This window comes from Coregonus clupeaformis, chromosome 26 (assembly GCF_020615455.1).
Source record: "Coregonus clupeaformis isolate EN_2021a chromosome 26, ASM2061545v1, whole genome shotgun sequence".
Classification (NCBI taxonomy): Eukaryota; Metazoa; Chordata; class Actinopteri; order Salmoniformes; family Salmonidae; genus Coregonus; species Coregonus clupeaformis.
This window is the reverse complement of record NC_059217.1, coordinates 10,204,337-10,224,091: the sequence shown is the minus strand read 5'-3', so window position 1 is coordinate 10,224,091 and position 19,755 is coordinate 10,204,337. Positions and strand designations below refer to the sequence as shown.

The following is a 19,755-nucleotide window of genomic DNA, read 5'->3' as shown; positions in this document are numbered from 1 at the left end:
AAATGTTGAAGCTTCTTACGATAGCTGATGGGCTGTTTGTTAAATGAATGGAGCGAATTTGGAGCTGCTTTTTTTTTCTGTGAGCGCTGAGTGATTCTTAGCAGAGCGGGGAAAGGATGTTGAGCGCTGGCGCGGTAACCCTAACTCCTAACCCTAATTCTAACCCTAACCCTAAAATAGCCTTATTCCTTTTGGGGACTGGCAAAATGTCCCCATTTCTCCGAATGTTCATTGTTTTACTATCCTTGTGAGGACTTCTGGTATCCACAAGAATAGTAAAAAAACACACACACACAAACACAAAGAATTTCAGGGTGAAAACACCCTATCTCCTTATGGGTATGTTTGGCCTATGATGCCACAGATCTCTGTTATGCAACAAGTCTAAACTTCCTTTCACTGCCTTAATTTTGAAATTGTGGCAATTCACTAATAATTACACACAGTCATTTGAGTTTTGCTTGAGGGGTCTAAATCCCTTCTGTATTGTTCTACGATCTTGAACCAGTTCCCGTTCCATATTCCTTAGGAATACAGCACAGAGACACCAAGCAGAGACACTGAAAAGGTGTCAACATTTTTTACAACGAGTCAAAAGTAATGTCCTGCTGTATTCCATGCTGGGCTTGTATTTCAAAGACTCTTAATAGATTGATTGGACTCATAAAGATATAAGATAACCAACAGTCACTTTAACTATACAGTTGAAGTGTATGTGCAGGTTTTACTGGTGTATGTACACGTATACAGGTGTTTGTGTAGGTTGTCCAATGCTGTAAGTAAAAGTAGTATTGACCTGGACAGGAAGTTGATTTCGGTTTGGATGTTGTTCCACCTACAGGTCATGCTGTCCAGATCCCCATTGGTTACACAGCTGATATCTATGAATGGATCTGAAACACAGACACAAATAGAGTGAAACCTTTACCCTGACCTGTAATATGAACCTTGAGCCTGAAACATGACCACAGTCCATTGACAGACAGACAGGGGTTATAACAAACACATGAATATATATATATATATATACAGTGAGGGAAAAACGTTTTTGATCCCCTGCTGATTTTATACATTTGCCCACTGACAAAGAAATGATCAGTCTATCATTTTAATGGTAGGTTTATTTGAACAGTGAGAGACAGAATAACAACAAAAACATCCAGAATAACGCATGTCAAAAATTTTATGAATTGATTTGCATTGTAATGAGGGAAATAAGTATTTGACCCCTCTGCAAAACATGACATAGTACTTGGTGGCAAAACCCTTGTTGGCAATCACAGAGGTCAGACATTTCTTGTAGTTGGCCACCTGGTTTGCACACATCTCAGGAGGGATTTTGTCCCACTCCTCTTTGCAGATCTTCTCCAAGTCATTAAGTTTTCGAGGCTGATGTTTGGCAACTCGACCTTCAGCTCCCTCCACAGACTTTCTATGGGATTAAGGTCTGGAGACTGGCTAGGCCACTCCAGGACCTTAATGTGCTTCTTCTTGAGCCACTCCTTTGTTGCCTTGGCTGTGTTTTTTCGGTCATTGTCATGCTGGAATACCCATCCACGACCCATTTTCAATGACCTGGCTGAGGGAAGGAGATTCTCACCCAAGATTTGACGGTACATGGCCCCCTCCATCGTCCCTTTGATGCGGTGAAGTTGTCCTGTCCCCTTAGCAGAAAAACACCCCCAAAGCATAATGTTTCCACCTCCATGTTTGACGGTGGGGATGGTGTTCTTGGGGTCATAGGCAGCATTCCTCCTCCTCCAAACACGGCGAGATGAGTTGATGCCAAAGAGCTCAATTTTGGTCTCATCTGACCACAACACTTTCACCCAGTTCTCCTCTGAATCATTCAGATGTTCATTGGTAAACTTCAGACGGGCATGTATATGTGCTTTCTTGAGCAGGGGGACCTTGCGGACTCTGCAGGATTTCACTCCTTCACGGCGTAGTGTGTTACCAATTGTTTTCTTGGTGACTATGGTCCCAGCTGCCTTGAGATCATTGACAAGATCCTCCCGTGTAGTTCTGGGCTGATTCCTCACCGTTCTCATGATCATTGCAACTCCACGAGGTGAGATCTTGCATGGAGCCCCAGGCCGAGGGAGATTGACAGTTCTTTTGTGTTTCTTCCATTTGCGAATAATCGCAACAACTGTTGTCCCCTTCTCACCAAGCTGCTTGGCGATGGTCTTGTAGCCCATTCCAGCCTTGTGTAGGTCTACAATCTTGTCCCTGACATCCTTGGAGAGCTCTTTGGTCTTGGCCATGGTGGAGAGTTTGGAATCTGATTGATTGATTGCTTCTGTGGACATGTGTCTTTTATACAGGTAACAAACTGAGATTAGGAGCACTCCCTTTAAGTGTGTGCTCCTAATCTCAGCTCGTTACCTGTATAAAAGACACCTGGGTACCAGAAATCTTTCTGATTGAGAGGGGGTCAAATACTTATTTCCCTCATTAAAATGCAAATCAATTTATATCATTTTTGACATGCGTTTTCCTGGATTATTTTGTTGTTATTCTGTCTCTCACTGTTCAAATAAACCTACCATTAAAATTATAGACTGATCATGTCTTTGTCAGTGGGCAAACGTACAAAATCAGCAGGGGATCAAATACTTTTTTCCCTCACTGTATATATTACTGTTAATCCCTTAATCCCATGACCCATCATTTTCCTGAAGCCTAACCCTAAACATTCTCCCATCCCAACCCTACAGTACTTCATCCACCCACCCATCCACCTATCCATCCATCCATCCATCCATCCATCCATCCATCCATCCATCCATCCATCCATCCATCCATCCATCCATCCATCCATCCATCCATAACAGCTCACCTTTAATGTATATCGTTGCGTAGCGGTAGTTACAGCTATACTTCTCCCCTGAAGACTGGCAGCAATGCAGGATGTCGTACAGCTTCTGCTCAGACGGTTGAACCGTTATTTTACTGACACGGTCGTTGACAGCAGTGTACTGGCTCTGGGGAAGGCGGTCAAGGTTCAGAAACCAGACCGCCGTGCTGGCGTTCACCCTGCGGTCGTTGAACACGCAGTACACAGTCACACTATCTCCAAGGCTGGCCACCACTCTCTCAGGGAGATAAGTCACATCTGAAACCAAGCAAAGTGAATTCAGTCAGAAAAGCAGGATCACCTGACTCACAGTTGACAGTTGAAGTATTTTTCTGCGAGAGCATTGTGATTGATTTGATACCCTGACTGAGTTGTCTAAAATTGTTGTTGTTTCATGCAGCAACCTTCTAATTAGTTACTAATTATTTTTTTATAGTTATCAACGGACCAAGCTAAGAAAAAAATGTCAAATGTTTCTTTTTTAAAGTAACCTGAAAAACTCAATTTCATGCAGCAGTACCCAACCTCCAGACATAGTCTGAAAGAACAGATGAAGTAAAAATGTTTCTGGAAGTATGATGACAAACTTGCTTCCAGTTTAAAAGATTTGCTATTCATCCACGAGGTACATCAAATCAGACATAATATATTGACTGAAAGCTAAGGGGCCATAGCCTGGGTGACTAGCTGAATGTCTTCCTCAGAGCAATGGGACCTCAGTAATAAAAGATAGGATGAGAAATAAAATAAAATTTGATTTGTCACATGCTTCGTAAACAACATGCTTACTGACATGTCCTTTATCAACAACGCAGAATTACAGTTTTTCTCAATTGCTAAAACACTAAACCCTATTGTCTGAACCAAATGCTCAGTTGCCTGAACCCACTGATTGAATCAATCACTCTTTTGGCAAAACCATAAGCACTTTTCACCTGTTTAGACATAACTTGCCAACACATTTTCATTGTGATGCACCCGTGCTGCATAATGGTGAGCACAGGTGACAAAAGTCAAACACAATTAGAGCACAGGTGTCACCACTTGAACACAACAACTCAAAATTGATCACACTTGTGGCTAATGATGTGAGGGAACATATACAGTAAGCCAGTTCAGAGAGCACTGGTTTGTGAGGCCCTACAATGGATAGAAATCTGAGAGGAAGAGTTCGTGTGAGAGGAGGTCGAGGTGGTCGAGGTGGTCAGCGAAGACAAAGAACAGTAATATCTGATGAAATCAGAGCTACTGTGATTGACCATGTTCTTGTCCATGGTATGAGCATGAGGGGAGGCTGGACAAAGGGTACAACCAAACATCAGTAGATTCACTGTGTCCACCATAATCCAAAGATTTAGAGAAGAGAACAGGTAATTACCTTTTTTTGACATTATAGTACAGTATGTAAATGTTGACAGCAATTACTGTATGACATACTATATACTGTACCACAGTATACTGTAAGTAAATATATGTTTCAGTACATCACTGTACCAATGTACTGTAGTATTGTAATGGAGGGTTGGTCTAACTGTTTGTAGGCCTAGTATTCCATGTATATTTTTGTAAGTCCATGTTCTCTTTTTGTAGAATTGAAAGACTGCCACATGGGGGTGGGAGGACAGGTATGTTCTCCCCACACCAAGAGACCCTAATTGTTGATATGGTCCGTGAGAACAATGCCATTAAACTGAGCGAAATTCAGCAGAAGATCATTGAGGACCATTTACATTTTGAGGGTATCAACAGTGTCAGCCTCTCTACTGTTGATCGTGTCCTCAAGCGCAACAGACTGCGCATGAAACAGCTATACAGAGTGCCCTTTGATCGCAACTCAGACAGAGTCAAAGAGCAAAGATTCTAGTATGTACAGGTTGGCATATATCCAGACACATTCAATGTTGATTACTCTAAGTAGTGATTTACTGTAGTGGCCTAAATCCCTTTTTCCGTATCACTTACAAAACTATATCTATTTCTACAGAGGGTTTTTCAACTGGATGCAATGGAAAGACCCCATCAATACATCTACATGGATGAAGCTGGGTTTAATCTCACCAAAAGGAGAAGGAGAGGCCGTAATGTGATTGGCCATCGGGCCATTGTTGGTGTTCCTGGGCAGCGTGGTGGCAATGTCACATTATGTGCTGCCATCAGAAATCATGGGGTTGTCCACCATCATGCCAACCTGGGGCCCTACAACACTCACCAGCTCCTCATTTTCCTCAATCACATGCGAGATGCTTTGTTAGGGCAGCAGGATGAGCATCCCATCTATGTTGTTGTTTGGGACAATGTGAGTTTTCACAGAGCCCTCCAGGTTAGAGTGGTACAATATGAACCAAGGTTTTATCAATCTTTGCCTTCCACCGTACTCCCCTTTCCTAAACCCCATTGAGGAATTATTCTCCTCATGGCGGTGGAAGGTATATGAACGCCAACCTTACACCAGGGTAAATCTCCTGCAAGCCATGGGACTTGCCTGTGGTGACATAGGTGTGGAGGCATGCCAAGCCTGGATACGGCATGCCAGGGGTTTTTTCCCCCGTTGCCTGGCCAGACAAAATGTGGCCTGTGATGTGGATGAAGTCCTGTGGCCTGACCCAGTACGGAGACATGATGCTGTGGCTGAGTAATGCACTTATTTGTATATTTTTGTACTTTATTTTTACATGGGCTTACTGTACACAAGTGGCAAACGCATAAGATTTCTGTTTGTTTTTACAAGTGCTACATGTAAATGCACAAGATTTCTGTTTTGTCTTTTTGTACAAGTGCTAAATGCACAGGTTTTTTTTGTTTTGCAACATGCATTTAGCCTACAGTGAACAATAAACATTTATTTCTCCAGCTTCATGTCCTGAGCATTGTGTTTTCTATTTTTCTACGTAGTGTTTAGTGACTGTTCAGTAGTGTTTATTTTTTTTGATTGACTCGGGGCACGATTTGACAACATAGTTCAGTTTTGAGCACAGATTGAACTGTTTTGAGGTGAAAGTTTGGTTTTGCAAGAAGAGTCTGAGGTTTTGTGAATGTAGCTTGAAAATTGGGTTTTGTGTTCACAGTTAAGAGAAAAGGAGAGCAGCTTTCAAGAAATGTGTCTTAGCAATCGAGAAAAACTGTAAAGATAAAAAAGAGAGAGAGAGAGAGAGAGAGAGAGAGAGAGAGAGAGAGAGAGAGAGAGAGAGAGAGAGAGAGAGAGAGAGAGAGAGAGAGAGAGCATAGCCCTGCTATTGAGAAAGGCCGCCGTAGGCAGACCTGGCTCTCAAGAGAAGACAGGCTATGTGCACACTGCCCACAAAATGAGGTGGAAACTGAGCAGCACTTCCTAACCTCCTGCCAAATGTATGACCATATTAGAGACACATATTTCCCTCAGATTACAGCGATCAACAAATAATTTGAAAACAAACCCAATTTTGATAAACTCCCTTATCTACTGGGTGATAAACCACAGTGTGCCATCACAGCTGCAAGATTTGTGACCTGTTGCCACAAGAAAAGGGCAACCGGTGAAGAACAAACACCATTGTAAATACAACCATATTTATGTTTATTTATTTTCCCATTTGTACTTTAACTATTTGCACATTGTTACAACACTGTATATATACATAATATGACATTTGAAATGTCTCTATTCCCTTGGAACCTTTGTGAGTGTAATGTTTACTGTTCATTTTTATTGTTTATTTCACTTTTGTTTATTATCTATTTCACTTGCTTTGGCAATGTAAACATATGTTTCCCATGCCAATAAAGCCCTTAAATTGAAATTGAGAGAGAGAGAGAGAGGAGAGCGAGAGAGAGCGAGAGAGAGAGAGAGAGAGAGAGAGAGAGAGAGAGAGAGAGAGAGAGAGAGAGAGAGAGAGAGAGAGAGAGAGAGAGAGAGAGAGAGAGAGAGAGGAGAGAGACAGGAGAGAGAGAGAGAGAGAGAGAGAGAGAGAGAGAGAGAGGAGAGAGAGAGGAAAGAGAGAGGAGAGAGAGAGAGAGAGAGAGAGAGAGAGAGAGAGAGAGAGAGAGAGAGAGAGAGAGAGAGAGAGAGAGAGAGAGAGAGAGAGAGAGAGAGAGAGAGAGAGAGAGAGAGAGAGAGAGAGAGCGAGAGAGAGAGAGATGAACTACACTACACTAAAATGCTAATCAGCCCTTTGATGAAGAACAATCTGGCTCCCTCATCTCCACCCTGCTCCATTCTGATCTTGTCCTCATATTTCACATTTCATTCGTTAACTTCACAGTTCAAACATCCCGCGTTTACAAACCAAATCTGTTTGCTTAGTAATCCAGGGTATATTGAGTGCATGGAAATACAATGCATATCTATGAGTCATCCATCATCTCTAACAGTACAGTATGCAGCAGGTACAGACCCATCCCATTCTCCATACTTTAGCTAGGTGTGTTCGTGCCCACACAATCTATCAACCACAGATGATTTATGACTTCTCATTAAAAAGTATCCTCTAAAGGTGCTGTGCATTGTCAGACAGTGTGCTAGGGAAAAGGCTTATTATTTTGTTTTAATCATGGGTGAACAGTCACTGACCCTGGAGATAACCTTTGACCTCTAACCTCTCAACTCTGCTTCCTACATAACATATGCAGATTAGCAAGTTTAATTGGTTTGTGTTGGTGTTCAGGTATTGCACCCTATCTCCCCTTGGAGATAATAGAGGTCAATAGTTGAATCACACACCGCACCGCACCACACTACACCAAACACACACACAAGACAATTGATGAGACATTTGTCCTCCACGACTCTCTCTAAAACAAATGCCACTGTATCACCAAAATAACAAAACTTTGAAGGGACGAAGAAGATATAACTCATTCTGTTTTAGTTCTCACAGGCACAGACATCAATTGAACTTCTATTCCACGTTGGTTCAACGTAATTTTATTGAAATGACTTGGAAACAATGTTGATTCAACCAAGTGACACTCTAGATCCAAACTGTTACAGACCTATATCCATCCTGCCCTGCCTTTCGAAACTTTTTGAAAGCCAAGTTACAAACAGATCACCGACCATTTCGAATCCCACCGTACCTTCTCCGCTATGCAATCCGGTTTCCGAGCTGGTCATGGGTGCACCTCAGCCACGCTCAAGGTCCTAAACGATATTATAACCGCAATCGATAAAAGACAGTACTGCGCAGCCGTCTTCATCGACCTGGCCAAGGCTTTCGACTCTGTCAACCACCGCATTCTTATTGGCAGACTAAATAGCCTTGGTTTCTCAAATGACTGCCTCGCCTGGTTCACCAACTACTTCTCAGATAGAGTTCAATGTGTCAAATCGGAGGGCCTGTTGTCTGGACCTCTGGCAGTCTCTATGGGGGTGCCACATGGTTCAATTCTCGGTCCGACTCTATTCTCTGTGTATATCAATGATGTTGCTCTTGCTGCTGGTGACGCTCGGATCCACCTCTATGCGGACAACACCATTTTGTATACATCTGGCCCTTCATTGGACACTGTGTTAACAAACCTCCAAACGAGCTTCAACGCCATACAACACTCCTTCCGTAGCCTCCAACTGCTCTTAAACACTAGTAAAACTAAATGCATGCTCTTCAACCGAACGCTGCTTGCACCCGCACACCCGACTAGAATCACTACTCTCAGCGGGTCTGACCTAGAGTATGTGGACAACTACAAATACCTAGGTGTCTGGTTAGACTGTAAACTCTCCTTCCAGACTCACATTAAGCATCTCCAATCAAAAGTTAGATCTAGAATCGGCTTCCTATTTCGCAACAAAGCTTCCTTCACTCATGCTGCCAAACATGCCCTCGCAAAACTGACTATCCTATCGATCCTTGACTTCGGCGATGTCATTTACAAAATAGCCTCCAACACTATACTCAGCAAATTGGATGTAGTATATCACAGTGCCATCCGTTTTGTCACCAAAGCCCCATATACTACCCACCGTTGTGACCTGTACACTCTTGTTGGCTGGTCCTCACTACATATTCGTTGCCAAACCCACTGGCTCCAGGTCATCTATAAATCACTGCTAGGCAAATCCCCGTCTTATCTTAGCTAACTGGTCACCATAGCAACACCCATCCGTAGTATGCGCTCCAGCAGGTATATCTCACTGGTCATCCCCAAAGCCAACACCTCCTTCGGCCGCCATTCCTTCCAGTTCTCTGCTGCCAATGACTGGAACGAACTGCAAAAATCTCTGAAGCTGGAGACTCTTATCTCCCTCACTAACTTTAGGCGTCAGTTGTCAGAGCAGCTTACCGATCAATGCACCTGTGCACAGCCCATCTGTAATTAGCCCATCCAACTACCTCATCCCCATATTGTTATTTATTTTGCTAATTTGCACCCCAGTATCTCTATTTGCACATCATCTTTTGCACATCTATCATTCCAGTGTTAATACGAAATTGTAACTATTTTGCACTATGGCCTATTTATTGCCTTACCTCCATAATTTACTACATTCGCACACACTGTATATATATTTTCTGTTGTATTTTTGACTTTATGTTTTGTTTACCCCATATGTAACTCTGTGTTGTTGTTTTTATCGCACTGCTTTGCTTTATCTTGGCCAGGTTGCAGTTGTAAAAGAGAACTTGTTCTCAACTGGCTTACCTGGTTAAATAAAGGTGAAATAAAATAATAAATAAAAAAGTGTGTGCCCAGTGGGTTTACTGGAACAAATAGCACCCTATTCCCTATAAAGTGCACTACTTTTGACCAAAAGTAATGCACTATGTAGGGAATAGGTCCCATTTGGGAAGCATACTTTTAGTTTACTGGAATAACAAGCAACTAGCTACCACCTAGAGATGTGACTCGAGTGTTGATGCCTTTATGCCAGAGTAGCTCACCTGCAGACTCTCTCACTCCTACTGTGTCAATTTCAGAAACATTCAATCAGGCTTCTATAGACGAGCGGGAGCAGTAGAGGGAGGTAAATAGACTTGAGTGCAGGTAGTAGCTGTCCATTTAAAACATCTTCTTTCATATACCTACATGTCACGCTCAATACTAAATCCGGGACAAAAGACAGTGGGAAAGCCAACCCTAGATGTACACTGCCTATAACCCTGTTAGATGATCTGGAATGTAGAAAAGCTTGTTTTTGCTTGCCAGTAACCACCTTCTAAGTTACTGTAGATGTTTTGTTAAGGCAAACGGTAAAGCTTAGCATATGTGTACATTGCTGTACAGCCAGAGGTTTTACTGTGCAGTATACTGTATGTGAGGGGAATATATCTGAATATCTGTATGTTTATTGTACGTCAGTAGGGCAAGGCAGAGGTGTTACTCTGCAGGTAGATGTGAGTGGAGTATGGCGGCAGGTAGCCTAGCGGTTAAGAGCGTTGGGCCAATAACCGAAAGGTTGTTGGTTCGAATCCCCGAGCCGACTAAGTGAATAATCTGTCGATGTGCCCTTGAACAAGGCACTTAACCCTAATTGCTCCTGTAAGCAATGAGAGCGTCTTATAAATGACTACAATTATAAGTTAACTGTATGTTTAGGATATTTCTGTGCAGGTCTTACCTTCCAGGTCGATGCGGTGTGGCTGGCTCCAGTCACTCCACAGGTGGGGCAGAACAGGGTGGTGAGAGCGGATCTGTACAATGTTGTGCAGACCTGCCCTCAGTCCAGTCAAAGACACCCACTGGTCTCCAGTCACCTCCACATGCTGAGCAAGAGGAATAGGGGAGGGAAACACAAGATGTTATTCTACCTGCAAATGCAGAATTTGACACAAATACAAAATGCCATTGTGATGACTGAATAAAATATGAGTGGTCTTAAGACTCTCCCTTAACATGTTTGCTCTTGTTCTCTGATAAATAATGTTTGTCTGTATCTGAATTTGCTGTAAGACCTGTACTTAGATGTTGTGTTTGCTCTGAGGCCAGTGTGTTTTTACCTTCCAGTTGGGGTTAGAGGTGTTGTGGGAGGTAACGTATCGGACCTCGTGGCTCAGTGGGACAGGGCTGGCATAGGGCTGTGGGTTGCTCCAGCTCAGAACCAACTCTCCCTCTGCGGTCTGGGTGTGTGTTAGGTTCAGTGGTGGGCTTGGTTTCCCTGTATAACACACATACAACCAATACATACTAGATAAATAATCATCATCATGATTCATGATTGTTAACAAGGGCATCATCACCATCCTCCAAACTATGAGACATAATCATCGTAATTCCATTCAATACTCCTCCACAATGTTCCCTCTAACCTTTGTTGAGCGCAAACTTTAACATTGTGTAAATTCTGGGCAACTTCCGGTGCGCGTTTACTGTGAACACTGAGGCTGTACCAGCTTTAAGTTAGTTTCAACAGTGGTCAAGTAGGCTACTGTGGCTTTTTGATCATAATGTAGGCCTACCAGAGTGGCCTACCTTCAAAAACAATGGACTAAAATGCATCCTATAACATTTTAACATGGAAATAGCTGTTCTATCGTTCAGCCTACAGTAGCAGCCAATGTGTGGTGTTCAATGTAGGCCTACATTCCATGAGACTTTTGAAAAAAACATGCAGGGCTTGACACACAGCTTGTTTCAAAATACAACATTGCAGTCTCCCCCGATCTTGAATCGGTCTCACTTTAGGTGGTCTCGAACACAACACTGTCTTCCTGGTATTTAAACAGCTTTTAAGTTGACAATTAAACATATTTCTCTGCCTGGTATTTAAACTACTTTGTTCATTAGAGTTGTTTGTGTTTAATCCCAGTGATTGACTTGACACAGGCGTTGTTTGTAACCCATCAAATGAAATGGAAACGAGACGTGTCATCGTTATGAGACGAGTTGATGATGGTTGGCAGGGGGGATAATTGAGTATCATAATGACAATGTCACCGCCTAGCCAACAGAAAGAGAGAATGGAGTAATCAGCATTATCTTTTTTTCATTTCTGTTTCATTATAAAATACATTATCACTCTCAGACATTCATGTCTTAATAAACAGCCTGTGAATGTGAAATAACTTTTTACTGTAGATTAGGGAATTAATGGCAATTCCCTTCATGTTGGTTGGACACTAAGGGGACTATTCAGCCTTGAGATAAAGTGCATTCGGAAAGTATTCAGACCCCTTGACTTTTTCCACATTTTGTTACGTTACAGCCTCATTCTAAAATTGATTAAATTGCCTTTTCCCATCATCAATCTACACACAATACCCCATAATGACAAAGCAAAAAAGGTTTATAGAAAGCTTGCCAATTTATTACAAATAAAAAACAGAAATATCAAAGTATTCAGACCCTTTACTCAGTACTTTGTTGAAGCACCTTTGGCATCGATTACAGCCTCAATTCTTCTTGGGTATGACGCTTCAAGCTTGGCACACCTGTATTTGGGGAGTTTCTCCCATTCTTCTCTGCAGAGTTCTGTCAGGATGGATGGGGAGCATCGCGACAAAGCTATTTTCAGGTCTCTCCAGAGATGTCCGATCAGGTTCAAGTCCGGTATCTGGCTGGGCCACTCAAGGACATTCAGATACTTGTCCCGAAGCCATTCCTGCGTTGTCTTGGCTGTGTGCTTAGGGTTGTTTTCCTGTTGGAAGGTGAACCTTCGCCCCAGTCTGAGGTCCTGAGTACTCTGGATTAGGTTTTCATCAAGGATCTCTCTGTACTTTGCTCCATTCACCTTTCCCTTGATCCTGACTAGTCTCCCAGTCCCCGCCACTGAAAAACAACCTCACAGCATGATGCTGCCACCACCATGCTTCACCGTAGGGTTGGTGCCAGGTTTCCTCCAGACGTGACGCTTGGCATTCATGGTCTGAGAGTCCTTTAGGTGCCGTTTGGCAAACGCCAAGCGGGCTGTCATGTGCCTTTAACTGAGAAGCAGCTTCCGTCTGGCCACTCTACCATAAAGGCCTGATTGGTGGAGTGATGTAGAGATGGTTGTCCTTCTGGAAGGGTCTCCCATCTCCACAGAGGAACTCTGGAGCTCAGAGTGACCATCGGGTTCTTGGTCACCTCCCTGACGAAGGCCCTTCTCCCCCTGATTGCTCAGTTTAGCCGGGCGGCCAGCTCTAGGAAGTCTTAGTGGTTCCAAACTTCTTCCATTTAAGAATGATGGAGGCCACTGTGTTCTTGGGGACCTTCAATGCTGCAGAAATGTTTTGGTACCCTTCCCCAGATCTGTGCCTCGACACAATCCTGTCTCTGACAATTCCTTCGACCTCATGGCTTGGTTTTTAATCTGACATGCACTGTCAACTGTGGGACCTTATATAGACATGTGTGTGCCTTTCCAAATCATGTCCAATCAATTGAATTTACCACAGGTGGAACTCCAATCAAGTTGTAGAAACATCTCAAGGATGATCAATGGAAACAGGAAGCACCTGAGCTCAATTTCGAGTCTCATAGCAAAGGGTCTGAATACTTATGTAAATAAGGTATTTCTGTTGTTAGTTTTTTTATATAAATTTGCTACAAACCTGTTTTCGCTTTGTCATTATGGGGTATTGTGTGTAGATTAATGAGGGAAAGGTGAAGGGGTCTGAATACTTTCCGAATGCACTGTATGCAAGGGAGATACATACGGGCAACTCAGACTTTCACATAAATCATGCATTGACGTTGATAGAACATTTTGAGTGAAGGGGCGAGAATCTCAAGTCAGAATAGCACCCTATATGAGCAAAAACAGCACATCTGACATACTACTCGCACATTCATTACTCCTATAAAGGTGAGGGGAGCAAACTCTCCTTGAAGCTGATAAGCAGGTGGATTTCCTGCTTCCTACTTTGCTGCTTAATTTGGCCCTACTGATATTCCAGCGGTTTATTCCTGTCTCTCTTGATTTGATGCTCTCTCTGTGGCGTAGAACTTTGAAACAGCGCTATACAAATATTGAGATGCATGTAGCTACGTATGATCTGCTTGTGATGTAAGATAGCAGACCTACTAATAGGAACCATAACCTCTGATCAAAATCATTGAGAACATGACTAATAAGGCAATATACACTGAGTGTACAAAACATTAGGAACACCTTCCTAATATTTACCTTTTCACATGTGAGTTCCAAATATCTCTAACGGTCGCCCAAGCGTGAGTTGTTTTATGCACGTGATGTCAGAATGCACTCACTGTTCCAAAATGTGATTGTTACGCAACAGGACAGTTAACACACGCTGCCTGCTAATCTATCTATTGGCTATGTTTCAACTTGTACATTTTAAATTATTTTCTAACAAGTTTTATTTTCTAACAACAGTTTGAATTGAGGTGTGTTCCGCCTCCTCATTCATTCACATAGAAGTAGCCCATTTCAGTGTTGCAGACAATTTACGTTTTAGGCTTTACTAAGCCGGACAAACTTCTGTCTTCGAGGAGAGCCCAAGCATGTCTTCACCAATGTTTCCCCAGATCAAGTGTGCAGACATTTGCGCAGTCTAGCACAAACTTTTTCCCCCTGGAACATTTTCTGGCTGGCTCTCGCATTTTCTTCATTGTTGTTTTCCTTACAAATAATAACTTTGGACATGTGTTCATTCCTATCAAAGTAAGTGCCTTATTTTCTGTATATCGTGCTGTCGTTTCTACTTTATCATACAGTTTGTATGTATGTATGTTTTGTATGTATGGAGCATAATGTATTTACAGTTTTATTCATTTGAAGGTCTACTGATTATATTGAGCTAATGCTAAGCTATTTGCCAGCTATGTGTGGCGCCATGTTTGTTGACATCATACAATGCATTTTGAGTGTCACGTAAACGTCTGTCAGACCAAAGATGTTATAATGAGGTGAAGGGTAAACTTCCGGAAGTGAATGATCGTAGACGACACACCCCCTTCAACATGCATACTGCAAACAGACCAAACTCATCTTGTCTCCTCTTATTATCTTTGGTTGACACGAAAAAACATGGCAGCGAGCACAAACTACCCATCGTCGGATTACTTTCGATTTCTAGAAAGTGTTTTACTCAATTATTTAGATCAATGGTGAGCTCACCCATGATGTGATGAATTATAAATAGTAATTGCTATTAGCTAATTCATATTGTGGTTTCTGTCAGCCGAGAGTTATCTAAATATGACCGCTTTTGTTATGTCAATCTTTCCTCAGTTTGCGCTAGGACTAATGTAGCCTACATTTTCCAGTTTGGATGATTGTCTATGCTGTCGCTACTTCTGTGAATGTCTGAACATTGCATCAAAAGAATTAACTGGTCACATTCAGGATATAACTTTGTAAGGACTGTGTTTGTGCAAAATGTTTCTGTGAAAAAACAGTGTGGCTAGCTCAAATGCTGACTGTTGCGTCAATCGAGACTGGACGTTCTAAATAAGCATTCTAATCACACCGGCTTGAGCGTCCGCTGCAGAGACCACTGTAGAATGATCACATCCGTTTGTTGGTACATGTCAAAAGGTTAAGTTGCACCCCCTTTTGCCTTCAGAACAGCCTCAATTCGTCGGGGCATGGACTCTACAAGGTGTCATGCGTTCCACAGGGATGCTGGCCCATGTTGACTCCAATGCTTCCCACAGATGTGTGAAGTTGGCTGAATGTCCTTTGGGGGGTGGACCATTCTTGATACACACGGGAAACTGTTGAGCAGCGTTGCAGTTCTTGACACAAACCGGGTATGCCTGGCACCTACCACCATACCCCGTTTAAAGGCACTTAAATCTTTTGTCTTGCCCATTCACCCTGTGAATGGCACGCATACACAATCCATGTCTCAATTGTCTCAAGGCTTAAAAATCCTTCTTAACCTGTCTCCTCCCCTTCATCTACACTGATTGAAGTGGATTTAACAAGTGAAATCAATAATGGACATAGCTTTCACCTGGATGCACCTGCTCAGTCTATGTCATGGAAAGAGCAGGTGTTCTTAATATTTTGTACACTCAGTGTATGCATCCTCTTCATGTACTGTAGTATGTGGATAATAGTTACAAAAAATGTATCTAAACAATGTTCCATTCGCCAATAATGCCACAAAGAGCTCTGATTGTGCAAACACAGCATGTGTGTCCCATCACTGGAGAGATCTCCAGCTCATCACCATGGTTTCTGGGATCACAGTAAACACTAACCTCAGCCTGCCTGGAATTCCCAAAGGGACGCTGCTATAAGACCTACTGAAGCTGCCCACTACAGTCACTACACTGTACACACATTATATAAGCTCTGCGCTCCTAAAGTCAGTAGACGCATCCTCTTCTGCAAACTCTGTGTGTGATTATATAAAGGTCTTTGTATCTACAACATATCTACAACTTTCTCATAATTCCTATGAAAGATATCTCTTATTATTACATTAATAATCATCCTCACTGGTCATCCTCACTGGTCTTTAACCCTTAGTCAATAACTCCCTAGTTTCATTATGGTCCAAATGGCTCCCTAGATACTGTTAGCCTACATAATAAACAGTGCCAGCCTGCCAGGCAGCACACTGGTACTTGGCATAAAGTTAAAGAGCGACTGAACGAACAGATTCCACGTGTTTCTCTGTTGCTCGTTAAGAAAAATACAATTTCAGTCTTGGGGATGTGGTTTGATGTTCCAGTTACTGATGTTTGTCCCGCATGAGACACCATAGGAACAAAGCCAGTATTACTTCCTAAAAATAGTCAGAATGAATCTAAGATAACTCAAGTAATGTGTAATTAATTTCAGGTTTTAGTCGCGCAATTTAACATATAGCAAAGGTGTTGGGTGTACTATTTCTCAAGTGCATTTTTTTACAATGTGTTGTCTTATGTAAACAAAGTCAGGTCCACTGTGCTGATGGGCAGGTCTGTCTCACTGTCTCTGTGTTCTGCGGTATGATTGGTTAGAGCGCAATCACCCCAACTGTGTATCCTGTGTTAGTGGGCAAGTGAGCATTGTCGAAATCAAAACCCAACCCTCAAGTAAGTCATGACGAACTCACTTACAAACCTCTGTTTTGGACAGTTTTATGAACAAAATTATCCTATTTACACTTTGTAGTACATTTTGACACCAGAATAAATGTTTCTGACTAATATCGATGCCACATAGGGCGCTTTCTACCAGAGAAGTTGTTTATTGCCTTCAGTTGCGCTTTAACCTTGGAGGCGTACCAACACAGGGGTATGATCATTCCACAGTGGTCCCTGCAGTGTACGCTCAAACTGGTGTGATTAGAGCGCTTATTTAGAACGTCCAGAATCGATTGACGCAATTTTCACAAGCACAGTCCTTACAATGTTATGTCCTGAATGTGACCAGTTTATTTTTGGATGCAATGTTCAGATATTCACAGAAGTGGCGACAGCATAACACAATCATCCAAACCGGAAACTGTAGGCTACATTAGTCCTAGCGCTTACTGAGAAAATACTGACCTAACACAAGCGGTCATATTTAGCTAACTTTCAGTTGACAGAAACCATAATATGAATTAGCTAATAGAAATTACTATTTAAAATGTATCACGTCACGGGTGAGCTCACCATTGATCTAAATAATTGAGTAAAACACTTTCTAAAAATCAATGGGTAGTTTGTGTGCGCTGCCATGAGTTTGGTCTGTTTGCAGTATGCATGTGTCACACCCTGGCTCTGGGACTCTATATGTTGAGCCAGGGTGTGTTTATTCTATGTGTTGTTGTTCTATGTCGGGAGTCTAGTTTTGTATTTCTGTGTTGGCCAGAGTGGTTCCCAATCAGAGGCAACGAGTGTCAGCTGTTGCTGGTTGTCTCTGATTGGGAGCCATATTTATACAGGCTGTTTTCCCACAATTGTTGTGGGATCTTGTTCCTTTCGGTGTGTTCCAGTTGGTTTGTTTCCTTTTGGTTGTCACATAGGACGTCACGTTATCGTTTGTTGTTTTGTTGTTCGTGCATTCATTAAATAAAAGAAGCATGTTCGTTCATCACGCTGCGCCTTGGTCCACTCACTCTAACGATCGTGACAGCATGTTGAAGGGGGTGTGTCGTCTACTATCATTCACACTTGAAAGATGAGTGTATCATCCCTCACCTCATTTGTTATAATATCTTTGGTCTGACAGACGTTTATGTGACACCCATAATACATTGTATAATGTCAACACAAATAGCTGGCAAATAGCTTAGCATTAGCTGATCATAATCAGTACAACCTCCAAAAAGTATTTTACACACATCATATGTGTCCATTACAATCTAAAAATCGGAATGCATGATTTGTCACCAGTACTTGAAAACGTGAATAAAACAGTAAATACATTATGCTCCATACACACATACATACATACGGTATGATAAAGTAGAAACGACAACACGATATACAGAAAATAAGGCACTTACTTTTATAGGGAAGTACACATGTCCAAAGTTATTATTTGTAAGGAAAACAACAATGAAGGCAATGCGAGCGCAAGACAGAAAATGTGCCAGAGGGAAAAAGTTTGTGCAAGACTGCGCAAATGTCTGCATACTTGATCTGGGGAAACATTGGTGAAGATATGCTTGGGCTCTCCTCGAAGAGAGAAGTTTGTCCGGTTCAGTAAAGCCTCAAACATAAATTGTCTGCAACAATGAAATGAGCTACTTCTATGTGAATTAATGAACACACATCAATTAAAACTGTTGTTAGAAAATACAACTTCTAAGAAAATAATTTTAAATTGACAAGTTGAAATACAGCCTATAAATAACTAGCAGGCAGCGTGTGTCTTGGTTTGTGGGCAGTGCAGGTTATCTGTCCTGTTGCGTAACAATCACATTTTGGAACAGTGGGTGCATTCTGACATGCTCATTAAAAAACTCACTCTGGGGCGACCGTTAGAGATATTTGGAACTCACGCGTGAAAAGGTTAAAGGAATAATCAACACAAAAAACTATCAAAAACTAAAGCAAATTGTCACTTGATGATGCATCACAATTAGCTTTTTGTAAGTTCTATATCTTGAAAACTTGATTGCTGACAAGCGAAACATTTTGGGACTGTATCAACAGTGGACTAATGAAACACATTTTTTGGGACAGGATTATTCCTTTAACTAATATCCATTAGCCTCTGATTATGAGGTCCAGATATATAAGCCACCTGGCCATTAAAGCAATTAACATCCTCTATCATCTTCAGACAAGAGGGTAGAGGGATCAGATGTATTTACCACTCCTTACCGAGACGCGGAGGGACGATGAGAATCACCGGGGGACCTGCTGTGGTGTTGGACACGTTGGCTGTTACCACGACGATACTGCTGACCGCGAGGAGATCGATAGAACAGGTGATGGAATCTTCTCCCACACAGTCCATGCTGTTAGTCCCATGCATGGTGTTTACCTCTCTGTCAGGCTGTGATCTGAAATAGACAGGATACATTTATTTACTTAACCAGATGAGGACATGATCTGTGTCCCAAATGCACGGTATTCCCTATAAAGTAATGCACTACATAGGGAATAGGGTGCCATTTGGGACGCAGTCATGTTCTCATCACAAATGCCAGCCTAAATAAATATATGTTCATACAGTAAAGATAAGAGGCTAGTGTAGTGTGGAAATCATAGACAAAGCACAGGTCAGGGTGCAACCTAGCCTGGACCCAGATCTGTTTGTGCTATCATGTCAAATTCCTTGTCATGCAATGTTTGAAATGTTTGCACAAACATCTGAGACCAGGCTAGGTGCAATCCACATGAAAGCAATGAACAAGTAAAAACACTTTGGCTGCATTTACACATGCAGCCCGATTCTGATCTTTTCCCCCAATTATAGGCACAAGATTTGATCTGATTGGCCAAAAGACCAATTATTGGCAAAATATCACAATTGGGCTACCTGTGTTAACCCAGCCTTTGTGACAACTACTGATACATTTGATTGAATGACAAGTTGACATTGAACTATTCAAACATTAAAACATCAAACACAATTCATATACTGTTTGAGTATGGAACAAGAT

General features: G+C 42.1%; 1 protein-coding gene across 1 annotated transcript in view; it reads right to left on the bottom strand.

The window, feature by feature from the left end:
- Window positions 1-19,755, bottom strand: part of LOC121540453 (leptin receptor-like) — a 53,406-nt gene that overhangs the window by 10,332 nt on the left and 23,319 nt on the right. The window contains exons 5-9 of the mRNA XM_041849327.2: window positions 18,971-19,152; window positions 10,774-10,931; window positions 10,395-10,539; window positions 2,843-3,118; window positions 797-893 (exon numbers count right to left, since the gene is read on the bottom strand). Coding sequence (XP_041705261.1) covers window positions 797-893; window positions 2,843-3,118; window positions 10,395-10,539; window positions 10,774-10,931; window positions 18,971-19,152 — 858 coding nt within the window. The remainder of the gene's footprint in view (window positions 1-796; window positions 894-2,842; window positions 3,119-10,394; window positions 10,540-10,773; window positions 10,932-18,970; window positions 19,153-19,755) is intronic.